This window comes from Equus caballus, chromosome 18 (genome assembly GCF_041296265.1).
Source record: "Equus caballus isolate H_3958 breed thoroughbred chromosome 18, TB-T2T, whole genome shotgun sequence".
NCBI classification, from domain to species: Eukaryota; Metazoa; Chordata; class Mammalia; order Perissodactyla; family Equidae; genus Equus; species Equus caballus.
In genome coordinates, this window is record NC_091701.1 from 50934372 (window position 1) to 50957427 (window position 23056).

The following is a 23056-nucleotide window of genomic DNA, read 5'->3' on the forward strand; positions in this document are numbered from 1 at the left end:
AAAGGAATCACTGGTTACATGGTGTCACCCAGACACACACAAAGATCAACTTTGTTTTGCTCTAAAGAAGAAGAAACCGAGGTAGAGGAAAGAGGAGAACATAAATGGGCGACGAGAGTGGCTGGCTGGGGTGATGTCTTATAGAGGCAGGAGAGCGACAGAGCCTGGCCGGCCCTTCCAGGTGTGGGCTCGGGCGCGGGAGGAAAGACCCAGCTAGGAGCGGGCTTCTCGGTCTCTGGGCGCCTGGCGCCCTCTGGTGGAAAATTTTTCGGGAACGCCTGTTTATCGTGAGGGGCTTTTCCGAGCGCGGCAATTCATTAAATATGCTTAAATACTGAGAAAGGAGAATCCTTAAAGCATGAAATTGAAGGGGGAGTGAGGGGAGGGGGCCTGGGCAGGGAAGGCCTATCCGTCCCTACCCCCGCCCCGCCCCGAGCCCCTGCCCGGGGCCACCTCTGTGCTCGAGTTCCCTGTGTGTGTGGAGAGGCGCTCGTGCGTGTTATTAACCTTCAGATGTGATCAATCAGGAGGACTTCTTTCCCCACCATCAAGGGGACCAAAGGTAGCAGGGAACGCATAGTGCGTGGGAAACGGGACCCTTTTCCCTGACGGTGGCACCGGGTAGCTGCGCTCAGGTGAGGTAATTTGACCCCACCTCCCCAGGTGGATGAGGAAACCATAGTGAAAAGCAGATGGAGATTCCTCCAGGGTCTGAGTGCCGCCCCCTCCCCTTTCTGCCTCTGCTTTTGCAACAATCCTGGCTCAGCAGAGAGCCAGAGAGGACAGGATCGAGAGGGAGCATTCGCTCAAAGAAGCGTCGCGGGGTCGCAGTTCTTGGGGAGTCGCGGGGAAAGAAAGAGAGGCAAAGCCACTGCTCTTGTCTTTTCGAAGACATAGGAGGGGGAGGGGAAGGAGGAAGAAGCGCTCAGCGAGGCATAAGCCTTCATAGGAATTATCTTTTCCCTCGTCTTACCCGACACTGTGCCTATTTCAAAAAATAGAGTGTGCTGAGTACGTTCTGGATTACTCATAGGGCCTTTTTTGTTTTTCCGGGCGCAAAACCGTGATCTGGATTTATAACCGCCCTATAAAGCTCCAGAGGCGGTCAGGCACCTGCAAAGGAGCCCCGCCGCTCTACCGACGAGCTGCCCCCGCGAGCAGCGGCCTCGTGATTCCCCCGCCGAGCCGGTCCCCGCCTCCCCACTCCGCCCCCGCCTCCCCCGAAGCCGAGCTGCCACCTCTCCGGATCTCTGTCTTCTCCTCCCGGCGCTCGCGTGCGGGACGGTGCTAGTGGGAGCGAGGCAGCAGCTGGAGGTGACGCCGGACAGATCACGCCTGTGGCAGGGCCGGGACGAGCCGAGTACACCGCTGGGCGCTGCGCAGAGGAGCGTCGGGAGCGCCAGGCTTGCTGCCACCAAGCCGAGGTGGGTAAGCGCGCGGCCGCCGGGACTTCCCAGTGCCCAGCCTCGGCGGTTCAGCTGGGTCCTCTTCACCCGCGGTTTCTCGGCCAACCCCTACCTCCAGCCACCGCCATCTACCTTCCTGAGCAGAGCGCATCCCTCCCGCCCCAGTCCTGGCTCTCTCTTGGTGCGCGGCGCAGGGACCCCTGCCCTCGCACTCTCCCTCCCTGTCCGCACCAACGGGGTTCACGCCCCGGGGATGCACACAGGCTGAAGCTCGCCCTGAAGTGGAAGGAGAGCGATTTTCCCCTGAGCTTCCCTGCTGCGAGCGCCCATCTCACCGAAGGGTCCTTGGGCAGCAGCAGCCGAAGGTGCGACTCGGAGCGGTAACCTGTTACTTCCCCAGAAGCCGCGCTCTACCTGCTGCCTGCGTTGCTGTGCGAGTGGGCGCGCGGGGCGAGGTGCGGGGTCCTATGGAAGGTGTGGAGGCGGTGGCCGGCGGGCGCTGCTCTGCTGGGTGTTAGATCTACCCAGATTCGCCCGCGCGCTCTCTGTCCCGGGGCCTTTGGATGCCACCGCGCCAGCGCCGAGCAGAGGCGCCGCGCACGGATCCTTGTCCACCGACTCTGGCGCACTGAGCGCAAGTTCGTTTCACCGGTGACGTTCCCCTTTCTTGCCTCCTTCACGTTCTCCGGGTCTGTACCGCGAGAAATCTGGGGTCCTCGGAGAGTTGGGTCGAAGGGAAACACAGAAACCCGGACCGAGCCTCGTCCTGGGCTTCGAGATGGCTCCAAGCGGGGTGGGACAAGAGGGAGACGAGCGGGGTTCCAGCCCGCTGCTTCCTAGCTGTCTGGTAGTGCAAGGTGCCTATAGTTCTTCCCCGGCCAAGTCTGAGAGAGAACGTAAAGATATAGACCCTTGTTTCCTCTCACCTTGTCTCATCTAAGTCCCCGGGCCTCGGAGCAGTTAGCCCCCTTCTTTCCAGGGAATTAGCCAGACACAACAACGGGAACCAGACACCCAACCAGACGTGCCCGCCCCGTGCGCCCTCCCCCCGCCTGCCCGCCCGCCGGCTGCTGAGAGCCCAATGGGGCTTGTCGCGGCTCCGCTGGAAAATCGCACGCTCAGCCTCCGTTGCCCTCCTAGCCCAATCCCCCGCGCCCTCGCGTCCTGCACTGGCCTTGGGCCCCCCTACTCCGGGTCACCCCGCTGTGCCGCCAGACTGGAGAGCCGCCCGGGGCTACGTTGCCAGCGCCGGAGTCCCCGAGCTCGCGCGCACGTCTCCCCCTCCCCCAGGCGCACCCGGACCCAGCCTGCTAGCTGCCCTTCCACCGGCCTCTCTCTCCCGAGTCCGGACTTCAGGGGGAGCGTCCGCGCTCCCTGCCTCTCAGTCACCTCCTGCGCGCAAGACCCCGGAAGTCCTCCTCGCACAGCTGTCGCGTCTCTTTGCAGCCGGTTCCTGCGCCCGACCAGACGAGGACCCCGGACAGCAGAGTCCCCGGGACGACGAGCCGATGGCGTCTTCGACCCCTTCTTCGTCCGCAACCGCCTCGAACGCGGGAGCAGACCCTAATACTACTAACCTGCGCCCCACAAGTAGGTCCTGCCCCAGTTTCCTATCAAATGAACTGCGGATAAGATGGGGGCGCTGGGACGTGGGGAGGCTGCGCTGACAGAAAGGGAAGGGGGAGCGCGGAGATGATGAAGGCTGGAAAGAAATGAGGCCCTGACCCGGGTACTGGCCAGAGGTCGTTCGACTGCCAGGGACGCTAGGCTATTCCGAGGCGCTGGAGAACGGAAACCATGCACAGTCGGAGAAGCGGCGATCTTTAGGGGCTTCGCTGAGGGGGATGGACGGGCGGCGAGAGTGTTGTTTTTGTCGTGTTGTGCGTGGTTTCTTTGCTTGGTGGGACGACGGGAGTCAGGGCAGGGGCGGTGTAAGGAGCCAGGAGTCCCAGCGGGAAGGGAGAGTTCTGTCTCTGGCTTTCGTTGAGCCGAGATCTGACCCCCTCCTCCTTTCCCCCTGCGCTGTACTAGAAGTCTATAATCAGCGGAAATTTCGACGTTAATTGCAGCTTTTAGAAAACTCGGGGTCCCTAATTGCTCCAAATTTGCGTCGAGCTATTGACGAGTGAGGCAGAAGCCAGGGGCGAGAAAGGTGCATTAAACCGTTTGAGACTGAGCCTCGACATTTCAGACAATTCATTAAATTTCAGAGGCAAGAAAAAAGAAAGAAAGGAAGAAAGAAAATAAAGGAGCGGGCAGTATCCTGAGCAGGGAGAGGTGGGGAACCAGGAGATGGCAAGAAGGTTTGCCAGGGCGGGAGGAGAGAGCACCTCTCTTCTCTCTCCCGGGTAGGAGACCCGTCAGCAATTGACACATCCTGGAGAGAGAGGAAGAAAAGGGGAACCAGATAAAAGGGGTGGAGGGGATTTATGCTTCCCCACCCCTAGCTCAGTGTGCTCTGTAACTCATTTCCAGAATCTGTCTTTAATTCAGATTGACTTCCCACCTATGTGTAGAGGCGTAGGGATGAGAGAGTTGTTTGGTTTTTCTTTGTCCAATTTGGATTGAAATGCTCCCCCCCCCCCCCCCAAACCATCAGCTCCAGATAGTAACGGCCCCAGAATTTCTATATAAGAGGGGCTTAAGGATGGCAGAAGGAGGGCGCTTACTGTTGCGGTTTTATGGCACTTTCTGTAAGCTTGAGAAAACGTCAATTGTTCCCATCAAGGAAGATGAGGGATGTTATGGGTAAGCCCCTTCTCCAACCCATAGGTGCTGTCACTGGCTCCCAGGCCGGAGGTCTTGTCTTAAGTCCCTAGGCTTCGTTCCACTTCCCTTTACAGCTCCCTCTCCCCACCCCGCAGGCGAGCTACAATTACCCACACAACAAAGAGGGCTTCGGGAGAGCCGCCAGCCCTGGTGGCACGTGAGCCGGTACGGGCGGCCGAGCTGGCTGGAACAGGCCGGGAGGAACGCGAGGCCTGCGCGCCTTTGTCTCTTGCTCCGGCCTTGGCGGATTTCTTTCCCAGTCGTCTCCACATTTCCCGCCCCTTTTCTGCTGCCTGGCGGGGCTGGGCGGCGGCTGGGTTCACTCACCCTTGACTCCTGCACCCCCACCGCCGACTCCGGCTCTTACTTCCCGGCCGCAGCCGGCGATGGGGCGCTAACTGCCGACCCCGGGTCCGAGACCCCTTAGAGGCGCTGGCCAGAGTTCGCATATGGCCTGGCGCGCCCGGGGGCCGCCGAGGCGGAGGGAAGGTAGACAAGGAGCCGGCGCGGGAAGAGCATGCGGCACCTGCTCCGAGAACGCTGCTGCTGGCCCCCAACAACTCAGCTGTGGCATGAGCATCCCAGGCTGCCCGCGCACGCCGGGCTCTCTCCCCGCTCTCGCTCTCCCTTGCAGACACACCCTCGCCCGCCCAGCTGGCTCCGCTTCTCTGCCCCTCCGTGGTCACCTGGGAAGTGGCCTTGCTCAATGCGCACAGCCTTACTCGGCCTCTTTCTCCAGCGACCCCCTCCTCCTTGCCCTCCACCACTTGTCTTCCCGACCCTCAGTACATTAGAGCTCTCTCACTTCTCTCCGTCTCTCTTTCCCTTTCTTTCAGTGTAATCCCCAACTCTGAAAGACAGTGCAATGGGTCTGAACTCCCAACGCCCCAGCTGAGAGACCTTGGAAAACTCGCTTAACCTCTCTGAGCCCCCAATGTTTTTATTTGTAAAGTGAGTCTTAGATTAACACTCCTCTTGTTTCATGGAGCTGTTATGAGGATTAGCTGAGATGGTGTTTAAAAGGAAAGCACTTTATGGGGTGGAAATAGCTCTTTACCCGCCAGGTATTATTATTAGGGTTTTGCTTTCGCACCGATTTCCTGTCTGTCACAGGAACTCCATCTGTGACATACTGTGTCACTGACGTGGGGCTATTTCTTCTACCCGCTGGGGATCTGCGGTGCCTCGGGTTTAATGGATGTCACTCTCCTTATCGCAGCCAACACTCGCGCCGGGCTGGGAGGCACCGGCCAGGGTCGGGTGGGGGATGGGAGTGATTGGAGGCGCTTTGCTTTGAGGGATCCGAAGGAAATGTCACACTGGGCTCACCACACCGAGTGCGGGCTCGCGCACGGGCTCCGCAGGCACGCTTGTGTACCTTGCTGGAAGTTCAACCCCAAGGGCAGGATGGACCCAGAAGGAAAGTACGGCAGCACCTGGGCCCGCGGTTTGGACCCAGAGGAAAGGTGCCTGATTCTCTTCGCCTTCGCCTGCTCCAGACCCGAGAGGTCCCAGGGAAGGGTTAACAAGGGGCAGGTTGGGAAGAAGGGTCCGGGAATGAGAACGGGAGGCGCACCATTGTCTTCCCGACTCCCCCGCGACACCCCCGCCCCTGTCCGACTGGAGAGCAGCCATGCGAGCCCCATCATCTAGTCAAATACTATTTTTCACCCAATTAATTCCTGAACTCTTCCGCGACCCCATTTCATGCCAGTTTATTTTAAGCTGCCACTCGGCTGGAGACCCGCCAAGAAATTATGAGACGTTTGGGTCCCAGATGCCTTTGTGTTCCCTTTCCAGGCTACTGTGGTCGCCCTTCGAGTCTGCGGGGCGTAGACCAAAGGACAGGGCCTGGAGGGTGGGTGCTGGGCAACTCGTGCGGCGGGGCCTGGCCCTCTGCGCGTTGGGTCAGCCCTGCCTGAATCCCACCCCGCCTCCTCGGCTTTTTCGCGGGTGTTTGTTGGAGGCCGGGCTGGGCGCTGGGTACCGGCCTCTCGGAGACACTGTTCTCCACCTGAAGGTGGGAGCAGGAAGGGAGTGTGATGGGGCCTCGGAGGGCATGAGTGTGCCCACTGGCCCACAGATGTGGCTCCTCGCTCTTTTTAGGAAAGCTTTTAATGAGGAGCAGTGGCGAAGACCTGTGCCCCCCCACACTCCCCAGAAAACCTTTGCCCTCGACCAGGTCTCGCGGTCCAAGCCTCGCTGATCGCGTCTCTCTTGTTTTCTAGCGTATGACACCTGGTGCGGCGTGGCCCATGGATGCACCAGAAAACTGGGGCTCAAGATCTGCGGTAAGTGAAATGGCCCGCTGGGGTTCATTAGGGCTTCGCGGCGCGCGGGCTTTGCGGATTTGGGAGAGTGGGACTCACGCGAAAGGGAATCTTGGCTCTTGAGTCTGGTTTTCTAATGTGCCTACAGCACTCCCGCCCGGCAGAGACGCTCCTCTATAGGCCTTGACCCTCCCCTGCTCTCCCCTGACTTCGCCCGGAGGGACCTTTTCCTCTTGAGTCCCAGACTACCTGAGACCGCAGGGCTCCCTCTGTCTGGGCGCAAGAGCACGACCACTGCGCCCCCGCGCGGCAGCCCCGCTCTTGGCGCCAGGGCCTCCTGGACCGGTGGGCTCTGCCCGCGCTGCCCGAAGATCGAGTAGAAAAGGTGAACTGGTCTGGCTTTCCTGGAGAGCAGGCCTAAGGCGCGGTATCTGCCTAAGGCGGTGGTTGACACGTCGTCCCCCTTCCTTCTCCACCATCGCGCGTTGCAAGTTGCCTCCTGGCTTGAGATTTTGCCCGAGATGTCATAACGCATTCAGATTTCATTTGGAGGTGCCTCGGAAGCCAAGACAAGGCATTGCCTGCAGCCCTTAGTGGCCTGCCAGGGGGAGGTGCGGGCGACGCAGCTCTGAGGGTTGGCCGAGCTTGCCGGCGAAGGAGAGGAGGGAAGGGAAAGGGGGCAGCGGAGTCGTGGGGCTGCAAGAGGAGAAAAGGGGGTGTCCGGCACGATTTGCCAGAGAGGAAGGTAAATAGACCTGGGAGCTGGAGAGAACTGCTCTCCGGTGACGGTCTGAAATGAAAACGCCCAGGGGATGTAATTTTTTTTTTTTTTTTTTTTTTTTTTTTTTTTTTACGGAAAAAAGGAGATTTGTTCGAAGGGACACAGCTGAGTGGCTCCGGCTGAACAATGAGGGCTTGCTTTCCCTGCTACATTTCACCGTCTAAAATCTCCAGCCTTATCGGGCCAGAAAATACGGACGTGCCCGGGCAGGAGGTGGAGAGGCGGGGGAAGATTAACGAGGGGCTTATTAAAGAGCCATCCGTCAGCTGCTGCGCGCGGGAGATAGCGGTGGATCGCGCGCGGGGCCCTCCCGCCCGCCGTCTCCCCGGGAGCGCCCGACAGCGGGTCGGCGAGAGGCTGCTCTCCGGGCCTGCGGCGTCCCGGGGCCCTGAGGGCGGCGGCCGTTCGGGGCCAGAGCGGAGAGGGGTTATTTAGCAGCTTCTGGGAATCACCTTCCCGTCCCTGCTTTGCCGCGCGGCGCCCTGCCTGCGCTTCTGTGCTTCCGTCCGCTCGATCCCGGAAGCGGCGAGGACGGTGAGGAAGGGCTGCTCAACTCCTGGAGCTAGCCGGTTCCCAGGGCAAGCCCGGCCCGGCCGCGGGCGCCCCGGGGTTTGGCCCTCTCCCCAGCATGCGAGGCCCAGCAGGGCGAGGTCGGGGCCGCGTCCCTGCGCGGGGCAGCTGCCTGCAGCCGAGCTTTGTTCTATAAATAGCCGTCTCCCCTCGCCGCCATTCCCGGCTTAATGGCCCGTTTCTCGCCAGGTCCTTTCGGCGGCCGGCGGCCGGCGCTCAGCTTCTGCAGCTGTCATTGTCTTGCAGCTGGGCAAGCAGAACTGAGTGAGCCCTGGGCGCCCGCCGCGGTCCAGGACCGGGTGGAGGGAGGCTTGGGGTGTAGGCTGCCTTCTCTGCGGTCCTGGGCCTGCCTGGGGGGCAGCCTTCAGCCACCCCCATCCCGGCCTCCTTGCCCCGGCCCCAGGTGGTGCCTTCTGCTGCGCCGACTGCAGGCCTTCGGAGTCCGGGCAAAGAAAAGGTCTAAACTTAAACTTTTCTTCGGGGGACACACCCGAAGTGTCCCGAAAGGGTAAAGGGGCAGAAAGAGTTGAACTTCTGTGGGTCCAGGAATAGGGTTTGCGTCACCTTCCCCTGAGGGAGAGCTCTGGGGCACTCGAACACTTTCTTCTCTGTTTCTACCCCTCTCCTCCCTTTAGAACACTAATTTCAGGGAAGTTGCAACTGGTGTGACAGGAGTAGAGGGCTAGTAGTCTGTTGAGGGGAAATTGCTTTCTCCTAAAATACATGCTTTGGAGGCCACAGGGTAAGAGGCTTCACGTTAGATTTAATTCTGAAAGGAAACAAAACATCAGGAGGATTTATTTTCCATACTTTGGGACAACTCTGGCTTTCCATTTTCATCTACTGGACGCGGGTTGCAGTCTGGTTTTGACCGGGATCCATGCCCCCTCTCCTCCTCCTCACACAGACACCCTGACTACCTTCATCCCAGACCTTCCTGGGCCTGGACAGAGCCCTCTTGACCTGATAACATCAGGTTGGTTTGACTTTTCCCCTTAAGACAGAGGAACAAATGGTCCTCTTCCCATTTCCGTTCATAAGCGTCTTCAGTGCCTTGCCAAGATTCAACCCCCACCCCCTCTGCTCCCCCCCCCCCCCTTACCACTCTTCCCTGGAAGCCAGAGAATGAAGCTGCAAGGAAGGCCCAGGGTCTCAAGAGTGGTACCCTTAGCTCTGGAGGCAGAATCCCCTGGGAGAGTAATCAGCTAGAAGAAACTCAGGGTCTTGCCAAGAGTGGGGTGGATACAGGCACGGTGGCATGACCTAAATAGAAGGAAACGCAGGAAGCCCTAAGTTCTGGCTCACCTCTGCTGACTTCTTAGTGGATCCTTGGTTCTCCATCACTTGTCTATGCAGAAAGTCCCAAACTGGCTGCCAGTTACAGCTTCTGATCTCATTTAACCCATGCAGTGTGTGTGTACGCTTTTGTTTGTGTGCATTTAATTTTGCATCAGTTGCCAACTTTTAAACATAGACTTCAAATATTCTATATTTCTGGCCTCTCTTGAAGTAAAAAGCAGGGTGGGGGTAGGAATCTGGCAGGTACCGTTAGCCTGTAAAAATCAGAAAAAGAGCCTCTTTCTCTAGGTAGATGCAGTTCTGTGCTAGAGCTTGGCGAGTGAGAGCAGGGGCATTGGGCTTCAGGCCCCACTTAACCCCTTGGCCATGCGCCCTTATGCTATGCATAGCTCGCAGCCCCACTTGGAAACAACTTGGAAACTAGCTCTAGCCAGGTGCTCTCTAGTTCCTCACACCTCCCCTCACTCACTGGGCCCCCTAGGCCTTTGAGTTTAGGGGTAGGGGTAGGGAACCAGCACCAGGATCTCCCCTCTGCCCCGAGGTGGAGCCGTGACAGGGCTCACCTCCTGTTCTCACCTTGAAGCTGGCCAGAGTGCCACAACCTGACCAAAGCCAGCGGCAGCCCCTTTGACTCTCCTCTTGCCTCTTTACCTCTTAATTTTGAGCTTGGTTACCAGTTACTCACAGGCTTAAACTGGGTCCTCACAGCTGGTGTGTAGAGCAAGAGGGAGTACAGTCTGCTCCAGTCTCAGGGACCCCTGCTCCAGGACCCCTTGCTAACCAGGGAAGTTGTCAAAGCACTGACCTCAATGTCATCCACACCTCCTCTCCTGAGAGAAGCATATGGTTCTTTCCAGAACCTCTCAGAGCCCAGGGAGGCCTGGGTCATTTCCCTTTTTGAAGCTCCCGGTATTTTAGAAAACAAATACTTTGTAAAGAATTGTTATTCCAATAACAATATACACTAAACATTTATATTAGCAAATTAATGATTTTTAACACAAATTATAATGCAATGTAAGTGTGCTATTCATAAGATAATTTACAGGATTTATAGAAAACACAGAGTCCTGGGGCGCTCCAGGAAGGGTGGTCCAGGAATGGGATGTAGATTTAAACTTGTGTCATAATCGTCATCTCTCAGCCCTGTCAGGACATCTCTGGACCGCCTGTGTCAGGCCCTTCTTTGGAGATCATCTCCAAAGCCTAAATGGAGGCCCCGTCCTGCAGTAGTTGCTAAGGGGATTCAAGGTTGAGAGACTTAAGGCTTTTGCAGGGAGTGAGTCAGAGCCAACAGAGCCCAGAGGCCTAAAGGAGGAGGTCACTAGGCAGGACCTCACCTCCGTTAGGCCACGTGGATTTGTTTTTTTCAGTCTGGCAAATTCCACAGCTCGCTGTTCCAGAAATGGGGTGTGGGGTGGGGGTGGGGGCAGTCTTAGAATGCAGGAGCCAGGTGATCCTGCATTCCTCTGGCAAATGAGTGCTGCCTCCTGGTTTGGACTTTGAGGATTTGGAGGAGGAATTCAGAGGTGAGGAGAAGAGGTGAGGAAAGGACATCCCCCTGCACCCCAGTCTTTGTACCCAAGCACGGAGCTCTCTTATAGTGTACTCCCCTCTTCTGATGTCCTGTAGGGCTTTAGGGATGTTTACAAGGTGCCAGGAAAGATAAGGCCTGGTGTCTCTGCCTTCCTATTCTCCCCTCCCAAAATAGACCCTGCTCCCGCGTGTGGGAGGATTCTAATCACGCAGCCTTCCCCCTGCATCCCTGCTTCCTCCACCTCTCACCACTGCATCGCAGTCCTGGGGAAGTAAAGCTGAATTCCCCAGATTAACTCGCCTCTCCTTGAACCTCCTGTGACTTTCCTCCAAGCCTGTCTGTGACAGGCGTGAGCCTCCAAGGATCTTGGTATCTTCAAAGCCAGCTTTTGGGGCACCAAGAAGCTTAGAACTTTCTTCCTCTTTTCAGTATGTTGCATTTCAGGCTAAAATTGAGGCTGAATTAGAGGAGATGCTGGGGGAAGGAGCAGGTCTGCAGGCTCCAGAGCCCTGAGGGGATGAGTGGAGGTACTGAGGGAGGGAGCCTGCTCCAAGGTGGCAGTGTCTCCAGCCCTTTTGGCTCAGCCTGCTTCTGTTTGCTGCTGGTGGTGTTTGCACTGCTCACCTCAGGCGGTAGAGATTTCCACTCCTTCTGAGGGGCTGAGGTGAGACACTTTGAATCCCACCTTGGGCTGGGAGGTCATCTCTGTGGAGTTCTTGGGTGACTTTCCAGCTTTGTTACAGCACTGGTCACCACCTGCCAAACCGTAACCTCCTGGAGGGTTGGGGATCTGTCTCACTGTCTCATTTATCTCTATCTGTCCCCCGTCCTAAATGCATAGCAAAGTGCTTTTCCATAATAGGTGCTCAATAAGAGGTTCTCTCTTTACCCAATACCTTTATTCAAGGAGAGGGAGTGGTACAGAGAAAACTGCACTTCAGGTTCCGGTCAGAAGAATTACACTTGCATTCAACCCTGTAAGCATTACCGGGTACCCAAGGAAAGCATCTTCCCTAATGCCCAGGACTGGTCTTCACTCCCTCTTCCTTCTGCTGGTCCTCACTCCCTCCTCCCTCTAGTCCTCTCTCCCTCCCCCCTCTGGCCCTCACCCCCTCCTCGCTCTGGTTGCACAGCCCATAAGCCCAGTTCTGGCAGCATCCTCTTCAATAGTGTCTCTTCCCTCAAAACTCCATCCTGGGGCTGGTTACTGGAGTGGAAGCTGTCCAACTGACTTAATTCTGAGTTCACTGTCACGTTCAGAGAGGAGAATGGGCTTTGCTCACTGTTTTTCTCTTGCCTGACTGAGTCTGTGCCACTGATGACACTTGGCACTGCCCCCTCCTCGCCTAAAGGTGAGCAGTGCCAGAGCCCTTATATATAAAACACAGACACTCAGCTTCTTCTCAGGAAAAGGGAGAACCCTGCTTGAAGAGTCGACCTGGCCCAGCTGACCCTCTGAGGCTGGGAGTTCAGTGCACTCCCTCTGACCCAGCTTCTTGTGCTACAGGCTTCTTGCAAAGGACCAACAGCCTGGAAGAGAAGAGCCGGCTTGTGAGCGCCTTCAAGGAGAGGCAGTCCTCCAAGAACCTGCTTTCTTGTGAAAACAGTGACAGAGATGGCCGCTTCCGGCGTACGGAGACCGACTTCTCCAACCTGTTTGCTCGAGGTAAACCCTCCCACCTCACCCCCCCACCTCACCCCCCCACCTCACCCCCCCCCCAGCCCTACTGCTATCCAGTAGGTTCCTTGAGTCGCTTGACTTTTTCCTGAAATTTTACTTCTTTTACCAAAAAACGTCATTACTCTCTCTGAACCGTCTTGAAACTGCTTTTCTAACATTTGAATCCCTCCTTCCCTACCGCTCAGGTCTCCATCATTTTGGAAACCAGATGAGGGCAGTTAAACAGTCAACTCTAAAGACACTTGCAGGGCCAAATATGGGTTCACAGAGTCTCAGATTCCAAAGGAATCTCACATGTATGAAAATCCAGTGATTCCTTTAGTAGCATTTATCCTCCAAGGTTGACAACAATAACAACAACAAAATCACTCTCTGGGAAGCTGTGTGGCTGGGCCTATGACCAAGTGCTGTCCTGAAACTCACTTTCCTTTTGGAGATCTTTCATTAATTACTGCTGCCCCCATAGCTCTGGTCTCATGAGGTGCTTTCCCAGTCTCCCCCGAGCAGCTCCAAGGCAAAGCCACCACCAACCCCTTCCATTCACTCCCCACAGGCCATAGAGGCCAGACCAGAACAGTCAACAAGACTTCACTAAACCTCAGAGATCATCCAGGGAATAGACACAGAATATCACGTTCAGCCAATCTACTCTTGAGTTGTGGCTGACAACCTCAGTTGCGGCCCCCTACAGCTTTCCTCCCTGGCTAACCCCCAAGCCTGACTCTGCCTAGCAGAGGCAGTAACCCAATGTCACCTCCAGGCACCCCAAAGTCCAGGCCCAAAAGGGTGAGGTCAAGAGAGAGGTGGGAATTCCCTCTCCCACCTTCCTGAGCCCCATGTTCCAGTTCTAGTTTCCTGTCTAAGGACAGTACAGAGGGCCACCTTCTTCAGGGGAGACCTGAGCCTCTACCCACAGAGGCCTTGCTCTCTGCCCTCAACAGATCAAGTACATAATAACACCAAACCAAAAGCCTAGTGTCTGCACTGGATGTACAGGGACACACCTGGCACCAGGGGAGCAAGGCAGAGATCCTCTCCATCCGGCATAACTGATGGGTGCCCAGCCAGCCTGCAAAAGGACACCTGCAGCTGCAGGCTGCTCATGGCTTCTCAAAGCACGCCATTCCATTTATGAGCAACCTAACTATCAGACAGTCTTTGAACCCCCAGAGAGTATATGCAAAACTTCTGTGTAAAGGCATATGTGCCTTTTTCTGGGGAGAACGTACATCAGATTCTCAATGCAGATACATATCCTGGAATGAAATTAGGCCTGTAAAGATATCACGGCTGATATTAAGGATTTCTGGGCTGAAGAAATCCAGACATGAGTCAGGTGACAACCACTCATTGGCCTTCCCCCCTCAGATCTGCTTCCAGCTAAGAACGGGGAGGAGCAAACTGTGCAGTTCCTACTGGAGGTGGTGGACATACTCCTCAACTATGTCCGCAAGACATTCGATCGCTCCACCAAGGTGCTGGACTTCCATCACCCACACCAGCTGCTGGAAGGCATGGAGGGCTTCAACTTGGAGCTCTCTGACCACCCCGAGTCCTTGGAGCAGATCCTGGTGGACTGCAGAGACACCCTGAAGTACGGGGTCCGTACAGGTAAGGGTGAGAGCCAGGTGGACGTGGAGTGGGAACCTTGCCCTCCATCGCACCCTTGCCAGTTGGGAGGATATCAAACTCATGTAGAAGGAGAAACACAAACCCTGGTGAGGGAAGGCAGCAAAGTGCTCAGTGACCATAGAGCGACCTTGGGCAGCGACATTTGGTGGAAGACTCCAACTGTGGCGAAAGCCCGTCATCATTTATTGTTGTAAAAGCAGATTTAAAAGATATAGATAAATGGTCCTATTTCAAGTTTTGTGTAAAGAGTTTTCATTCTTGGTTTTAGGCTATTCACAACCTAAAGAGCAGAGCGACCCATCCCCTACTTCTTTTCTCGCTTCCATTTTCATGCCTATGTCATTCTGATAAATCCTACTCTTGCCTGTCCCTGAAACTGGAGAGAATTGTGCCCCTTTCCTTCCCTTCCTGTATTAGTTTCCTGGGCCTGCCATAACTAATTACCACAAACTGGGTGAGTTGAAACAACAGAAATTTATTCTCACAATTCTGGAAGCTGGAAGTTCCAAATCAAGGTGCCTTCAGGGCCATGTTGTCTCCAAAGACTCTCGGAGAGGATCCATCATTCTCTCTTCCAACTTTTGGTGGTCGAGGGTATTGCTTGGCATTCCCTGGCTAGATGCAACCCTCAATCTCTGCCTTCACTTTCACATGGCATTCTTCCTGTGTATGTGTCCAAGTTCCTCTCTTCTTATAAAGACACCAGTCTGGATTAGGGCCCATCCTAATCCGATATGGCCTTGTCTTAACTTGATTACATCTGCATAGACCCTATTTCCAAATATAGTCACTCACAGGAAGCAGGGGTTAACACTTGAACATATCTTTTTGAGGGACACAGTTCAACCCTCAACACCTTCTATTGGCTACACTGAAAATTACACAAGTACACGTCCTTCACATTCTACTCCAACCTCTGGAGTTTAGACACCCTGAGTCACCAACTCCCATCTCCAAAAGGGAGCCCTTGAGGATACCCTCCTGCCTCCTACTCATGTTACAGGAACCCTCTCTAATCAGCAATCCTGACCAAAGTGGTTACTTTCCAGTTGCCTCAAGGTCTAGGACTTTTTGGATCTATGGCTGGCTGTTTCTAGCCTAGGAGTGAAGCAGTGGTTTCTTCTCCCTACTCGTTTTCCCCCATGCAACCTGGCTTTCTTGAGCTCTTGAGCAGACAGACCTACAGTAATTGGCATTTCATGGCATAGTTGCCACTACAGGGAAACCCCTGAGGCCACAACTGGTTGCCCCTTGTTCTTTCTCTCTCCCTCTGCTTTATTATCGCTCTCACTCTTCCTAGTCATTTGACCATAAGTCTGGGGAGGTTGGTGGTAATAGAGCTGAATAAGGCTACTGGATATCAAAAACAAGTGTTGTAATGAAATAATGAGGCTGGCCCAAGAGGCATTTTTAAATAAGGAATCCCAAACAGCTTTTGAGGTCTGCCAACACCAGTGGAATAAGTGTAGCTTCCTTAAATAACTGCAGAACGGACAAGACAATTATATTGCAGACTGATTTTTAGAGAAAAGCACGCTCATCAATTTAGTTACATCACATCTTGGTCTGACGGCTAACCTGTTCCTGATGGAGATCAATTAGTGTTATTTGGCTGGATAAAAAAGAGTCAGAATTCTCCATGTGTGTTTTAGCTTGACTTGCTATGGTCCAGTGTTTTTTATTTTGTCAGGTCACTCTACACACACTTTCTCAGAGAAATGAGACCACATATTTTTATCATTTAAGCCTAGAAAAATACATAGATTTGTTATAATAGTTACTCATATTGCCTACAACTGAAGCATCACATGATCAGAGAAGCATGGACTCTTATTGGTCCAGTGTATGAATCCACTTAGACACATAGCCTGCAGCCATCCATCCTTGTTCTTCAGAGCAGCTTCTGGGAGCAGATATTTGCATTTATGGAGTTCATAATCTTCCTTCTGCTGCGTCTCAGGGTGTGGACCCTGGCAAAGTGTACTGTTGCTGCCAGGTGAAGGCACAGCTCCTGGTTCCTGGTCTGTAATTTAGATGTAGACTCCAGAGCAATAGGGTAAACCTTGCAGGTAGCTGCACACAGTGGAAGATTGTTTTTAGAAAAAGGATATTAATGCTCAGCCAAAATAATGAATTGAGTTTTAATTGTGAAAACATACTGATCTGGGTACAGCTTGTGAAGGGATGATGATGGCATTTGGAAATTTATCTACAAATTAACAAAAGACTTCTGAAAAAGGAACCAGTATGTATAGATTCTCCAAGAACTGAGACAGATACTAGTCAGCCCTCAGCCACAGTAGATGTGCCAACTTTCTTGGTTTTTCTTTTTTTAATGGAAAATTTTAAACTTAAAACAAAGGTAGAATAGTATAATGAACCCTATATACCCAACACCCAGCTTCAGCTGTTATCGACTCCTGCCAGTTTTGTTTCACCTGTACCCCCACCCTCTTCCTCTTCTATATTAGATGGAAGCAAATCCCCCACATATTATTTCATCTATAAATATTCTTTATCCTCAAGAACTCTTTAAAATATAAATAACCACAATATCATTGTTACATCCAAAAACTCCAAAATTTACAGTTCTTTAGTATCAGATATTCAGTCAGTGTTCAAATTTCCAATGGTCTCATGAATGTCATAAATGTTTTGTTTTATTTTGTTATAATTCAAGTCAGAATCCAAATAAGTCCTTCACATTGCAATTGCTTAGTATGTCCCTTAATCAATAGATTTCCCCCTCCATCTCTCTTGTTTTTCCTTGAAGTTTATTTGTTGAAAAACTTTACTTTGAAAAATAACTGTGTCGGTCTCCCCATGCCTGACTTTAGGCCATGTGCTGCTCAGTACCACTTCTATCATCTGTTATTTTCGTTGCATATAGAGAGTTGAAATTGAATTTAAAGTAGGTCGTCTTGTTACTTGATAGAAATTCTGGCACAGCATAAGATTTGGCGGGGAGGGCATAAGGCTGTAGCCGTAAGATAAAAGTAAGGTTTTGGACAACTCATGTCCTTTATATTTTAATGGCCAAAGAGATACTGTTTCCCTTTTATTTGAGGGCATTTGTGTCAGTCTGTTTGTCTATCTGTTGTCTCTGCTATGCTACATAGTTTTGATTCATTGTCAAATGGTGTGATCAGATTTATTTATGATTCAGTCCTGTCTTAAAATGTAATGTTTGTTGTTAAAAGTTTTCAAATGGGTATTGCATATATTTTTTAATGGATTTCAACAAAATCAGTTATGTTGCAGGAGATCTCATAGATTATATTGGCACTGAGCAAAGTAGAGTAAAATGGGCTAACTTAATCTATTTAGAGTAGTCTACATAAATTTCTGGAATATGGTCCCATGCGTACACTAAGCTTACTGTTTATACTTCTTTCATTTTTTTCCTGAAGATTAGTAGTATTTTTTGATGACTCTTGAGATGCAAGGATTGTTTTATTCTGATCTAGGAAGTCACAGTCCGGATGTCCTGAATGAGTCCCCCTCACATCTGGGGAAGAAGAGACATTCTCAGAGAGGGTGCTTAGACCAGGAACGTTCAAACACTAGCTCTCTAACAGTTATTTCAGAGGCAAAAGCAATTTCCACTGGAAACACAGCAGTCAGCATATCTTTCTAACACCAGTTCTGTGTCTCACAACCCTAGATAATCTATTGCATTGATGCCTCCATGACAGCTGAGCCAAGCTTGCTGATGTGGGGTTGAGTTTTCCTGTGAACGCCAAGTTGGCCAAAACTTGGCAACAATCCTGAATTTGCTGAGAACAAAGCCTGTTAAAGCACACTTTGTGTTGCAAATGGCTTTAGAGTTATATGGTAATAACAATTATTTTATCAACAACTCAACTAGTGAATGAGGCTGTGTCTGCCCCTGTTTCACAGAGGAGATGCCAGGTCATCTCAGCAATAAATTTAGTTTAACAATCACCTGACTATATATGGGCAAAACACCACCAATGCTTGACATCATATTTGACTGACACAGAGACCCAGAGAGTGATGGCACGCCCTCAGCATCAGCATTAGAGCTGACACTTTCCCCAGGCTTGGTGTAGTCCACAGAGCCATGAACCCTCTCTGAGGCCCACAGCCTCTCCTCTGTCAGTAATCTGTCAGTAAACCTTGCTTTGTGGATTAAATCCTTGGGATGTTAAATTAAAAGCTGAAACATTTATGGGGAAAATCAGGACCACCACCTCCTGATTTCTAATTAAAAAAATAAATACAGCAGAGGAGTTCTTCTGGAAATCAACAAATAAGATACTGGAAAAATTATTAGTTTCATGATATTGGATTTTCTTTTTTCAATGTAAAAGCATTATGGGGCCAGTCCTGGTGGCCTAGTGGTTAAGTTCGGCACGCTCTGCTTTGGCAGCCTGGGTTCGGTTCCAGGCGTGGACCTACATCAGTCATCTGTCAGTGGCCATGCTGTCGCAGCGGCTCACATACAAAAAGAGGAAAATTGGCAACAGATGTTAGCACAGGGCGAATCTTCTTCAGCAAAAAGAGGAAGATCGGCAATAGATATTAGCTCAGGGTGACTCTTCCTCAGAAAAAAAAGAATTTTTGGGAAACAAAAAAAAAAGCCTTATGCTTTAGAAACATATAAGACTGGGGGACATCATTAAGTTTGGAATAGGATGGGCCAACCTACCATTCCTTCTCTGATATTCGTGGGCAGCCCTATGAGACAGATCATTGGGATAGAGGCCCCATCAATGTGGCCAGTCTTTTACTTTGAAGATAGCTTGAAAAATCTGGTTTTGCCTTAATGCTTGCCTGTTACTTGTCTCTCTAGGTCATCCTCGATTTTTCAATCAGCTCTCCACTGGATTGGATATCATTGGTTTAGCCGGCGAATGGCTGACATCAACTGCCAATACCAATATGTGAGTTTCACATATTATTTTCATATAAGCAACCATGATGTATGATTATGCCTTGTTGCTTTAAAAGTCCAATTCTGATGGTTTTATAATCATTTTATTACACTTGCCCCAGTCATCTTTTCTCTTAATATCTTTTGGGTTTATCACAGTTCTGATTTAATAGTAAATACTCGATAAACTATTTTTAATTGAATAATGCAATTTAATAAGATCATGGTCATGAAAAATAACAACTCTAGCTTTCAAAATTTAGTGTGAAATTCCATGTTAAAAGACTCCATATCTCTTAATGATGTATCTGAAGAGGTCATGTTTCGGACTATGATCTTGGTCCATTTTCGCATCTAAGAGTGTTGGTCCTTATCATTTAAGTCATATTTCCTTCATAGTTAAAACTTCTATAAAGCCACAAGCCAATCTGATCAGCCTATTGCTTAGCTAAAAATTCTGAAACAGAATTCAGCTGGCAGTGATACATTATATATTCCTTTCAAAATAACTGATTGTTTTTCTGAATTTGACATTTTTTGCTGTCCTTGTTTGAATAGGTAAAGACTTCATTTGTTTCTAAGTTTTTGTAAATTTATATGAAACTGACTCTAAGGTCCTGGTGGGTGCAAGTACTAGCTGGGTAGTCTTCTTGCAATCACCCCACAGTTTCTTCTGCATAGCCATGCCCTCTTTGAAGACAAAGACAGGTCACAAGTTGATGGAGGGTCGTCATAGCCTACTGAGTCCTGTCTTTTCCTCTCAACACTATGATAATGTTTTACACCCAGATGATGGCACCATGTTCTATTAAAGCATCCAGAGGAAAATAATGAAACAAGTTTCTACAATAATTTTCAAATGGCTACATAAGAATTCTATGGATTTTAGTCACTGTGGAAATATTTAGAAAATAACCATTCACTTTTTAAGTTCATGGTAAAGTAGATTTGAAAAATGAGTTTAGGGGAAAGGGTGGTATTGTTTAAAATGAGAAATTCCATTTGACATCAAGATAGAATGTAAGTCACTGAAGTTCAAGGTATTCTGTTTTTCTTAAACAAACTACTACCAGCCACAAAACCTGAAAGGACACTTTAAAATTATATTTTGGCTCATGGATGTTCCAAAGCTATTTAGTGCTGTGACTCTCAATACTTAACTACATTTGGAAAAGTTTCTATTAATTAAAGATTCCTGCTTTGTTTGCTAATTTAAAACAACAATGACAAATTTTTAAAAGGGAATGTGACAAGTGAAGCCTTTAGTGCTAAAAGGCATAAAGGATTCAGTTGATTGAAAACAAAAATGGTTTTCATGCTCCCTGCTTGCAAGTCATGGTTAACTTCACGGCATGTCCGTGTTGGAGCACCAAGTGTGCAAAGGGCCAAGAGGAATTGGGATCAAAGATACAATTGCCTGTATGGCTTCCTCAAACAAAAAACTCTGCTTTGCAATCTTTACTGTAGTATGATTTATGAGATAAAAATAGCAAGCACAGACATCATAACATACTCATTATAACTTCAAAAAAGACACTAATGCTGAGTTGAAGCATCTCACCCCAAGGAACTATTTTAATTAGAGTGTACAGCTATTTTAAAAGCTTAACTATTTGGAAAATAAATGAGAAAAATAGAGTAAAAGGCACATATCCATTAAGGCCCAAGTACCCCTATTAATATAGGCACTGAATTCACCCATTGTCTTTAAGTGTGTATTCTGTAGGCCTCTCAGCTGCGATATCCTAATATATATAGCCCAATCTCCAGATGAATAAAAGGAACTCACCCCTTTGAATCATTTATGACCTGATATTCTCTTAAAAGTCTTTTTTCAACCAGAGAAATCTCACAAATTCTCTTTTTTTTTTGTATATGTTCATAAAATCAAAGTCCTTCATTCTTCTCTTACCTCAGCTCAGCCATGAAACACTAAAATATGTCCCAGCCATCTGAGGTCAAGGCCAGTCCAACTAAATGGCACATAGTAATTGCAGCTGTACTGAATAGTGGATATTTATAAAATATGATCCGATTCCAACAGATCGATAGAGAAGGTTATTTAAAATAGTGAAATAGTTCCTGTCAGTGCTAGAGACAAGGCATTGTCTGAAGAAGTAATAACTATTATCTAGAAATTGTTCTAAGCCGGTTCCCCTGGAAGATCATGAAATGTGGCAGCACTGTCAGGAGTTTATGCAGAAATTTGCTCCCTTGTGACAGTTCCTTCTCGAACTGGGAACAGTGTTCAAAATAAGTCTGCGAAAGAGGGGCAAAAGGATCTTTCTCTGGCAAAGTGGATCTAATTAGTGATATACTCATTTTTTTGAACTGTACCATCATTGAGTTTGGGTAGCACTGGTAATAGAGAATAGTAACTACATGCCTCAGTGTAGTCTTTTTAAAAGAACTATCCAATATCCTAATTCAAGTGGCAAAGTGTGAGTATCCGTTAGAATAGAAAGAACACTTATGTTCATGCTTTTATACATGCCTGTGCATATAGCTTCGAGATGTGCTCGTCCAAGCAAGGACCCAGTGAAGATCCAAAGAAAACTTTACAAATGTGTGGTTGTCCACAGCACGTACAGCTCTTTTTTTTCCAAAACAGGACCACCAAGTACAACTGTGCAAGTTGAACAGTGCCCAACTGTAAACAATAGCCTGCCCTCAAGCTCCTAGTGATAATACATAATCTTAATGGCAAGATCTATCACAGCCCTTTGTTCTGAGGTTATGATTTCAAGTATCTAGTGCTTTATTTTCATAGAAATTACACAGGAGGAATTTTATATGGGAGCTATCAGTCATTTTATACTACTAGGCAGGTTGTTAGAGAGGAACCTGCAGTGAACAGGTCTCATTTGTCATAGAAAAGCAGCTGTGATGTAAATGACTTGGAATTCTGACTCTGAAACATACTAACTGTGAGATCTTAGAACAAAGCATGGAATTTCTCTGAACCTCAGTTTCTTCTTCAGGAAAATGGGGGAGTAATAATATCCATCCTATAGAGTGATTCTGAAGACTAGAAAAGGCACCAGTCTTAACTGCCCAATATATGCAAGGTGCCATGCACACACCTAGGAAAGACAGCCTCCCCCTCACACAACAGGTCACTGTCGCCATTCATACCCATCCCTTTGGCCCCCAGCTCTTTTTTCTGTCTCTCCTCATCTCTGGATACCAGAGGGGTTCACTAAGTTCCTTTTAAGGCAAAGATGGACCACCTGCCACATCTGTAAGGCAGGGAAATCTAAAAGGAGTGTCAACATCGAAAATTATTTCTTTCTCTCATTAAAGAAGTTCCCAGTTTGGCAGTCACCAAGGATCTAGGTTCCTTGTGCCTTTCTGATCCATATTGTGGCACACGGCTTTCATCCTCAGAGTCACCTCATGGTGCAGGCTAGCTGCTGGAGCTCTAACCATCACTTATGTGTTCTAGAACTCAGGAAGGAGGGAGGGAGGAGGAATTGGTAGAGAAAGGGAGTAAGAAAGGAAGAAAGGAAGGGAGGGGAGGAAGGGTGGGTGGGCAAAAGGGGAATACAGTCTTTCCTTCTAAAGAAACCATCTCAGTAGCTCCACACAACATTTTCCATAGCATCCTTTAGTGAGAACTTAGTCCCATGGCCACACCTGGGGAGGGAAGCTGGAAAATGCAGTCTTTGATCTGGGTAAATTGCAACTCTAAATAAAATTGAATGAAGCAAGGGAAAAATGATATTGGTTAGCAACCAGCAGACTCCGCTGTAAGAGAAACACAGCTTCTTAATTAATTTGCCTTAGTTCAGAGTGAATCCCACTGGGAAGGTGAGTTGAACCACTAACAAAGGGCTGACTCACTACCCTACTCAGCATAAAGAGAGGCTCAGAACTCTCCTAGTGTCATTCCATGAGTGTCACCATCCTGCTATTTTATACCCTTACTTCTAATCCCACGTTCTTGGTTCTTATGCTTCACCTCAGAGCTTTTTGCAGGTTTCATTTCTTGTTCTCTGATTTTGAAACATCATCTTCTGCTCTGGCTTTAGTATTTAACCAGCTTCTTCTGAATCCATATTTGGCCTTTGATCGCTTGACTTTATCTGCTTTCTTCTGTCATTTAGGGAAAGGGTACCTAACTTAGAGTTCAGGTTGCAAAAGGAGAATCTCCTACAATTGTATTCAAAATGATGCGCATATCCTCATTTTCTTCCTGGAGAGAGGGACTATAG

At 50.0% G+C, this 23056-nt stretch overlaps 1 protein-coding gene across 4 annotated transcripts in view; it reads left to right on the top strand.

The window, feature by feature from the left end:
• The window catches only part of GAD1 (glutamate decarboxylase 1), a 42945-nt gene that overhangs the window by 2398 nt on the left and 17491 nt on the right, over nucleotides 1-23056 (top strand). The window contains exons 1-7 of one of the 4 annotated variants that reach the window (XM_070241994.1): nucleotides 281-635; nucleotides 1094-1424; nucleotides 2853-2996; nucleotides 6404-6466; nucleotides 12140-12298; nucleotides 13682-13924; nucleotides 18762-18852. In XM_070241994.1, coding sequence (XP_070098095.1) covers nucleotides 2915-2996; nucleotides 6404-6466; nucleotides 12140-12298; nucleotides 13682-13924; nucleotides 18762-18852 — 638 coding nt within the window. In that variant the 5' untranslated portion in view covers nucleotides 281-635; nucleotides 1094-1424; nucleotides 2853-2914. Of the gene's footprint in view, nucleotides 1-280; nucleotides 636-1093; nucleotides 1425-2852; nucleotides 2997-6403; nucleotides 6467-12139; nucleotides 12299-13681; nucleotides 13925-18761; nucleotides 18853-23056 lie in introns of those variants that run through there. The other 3 variants (XM_070241995.1, XM_070241996.1, XM_001498256.6) reach the window with 3 other exon arrangements.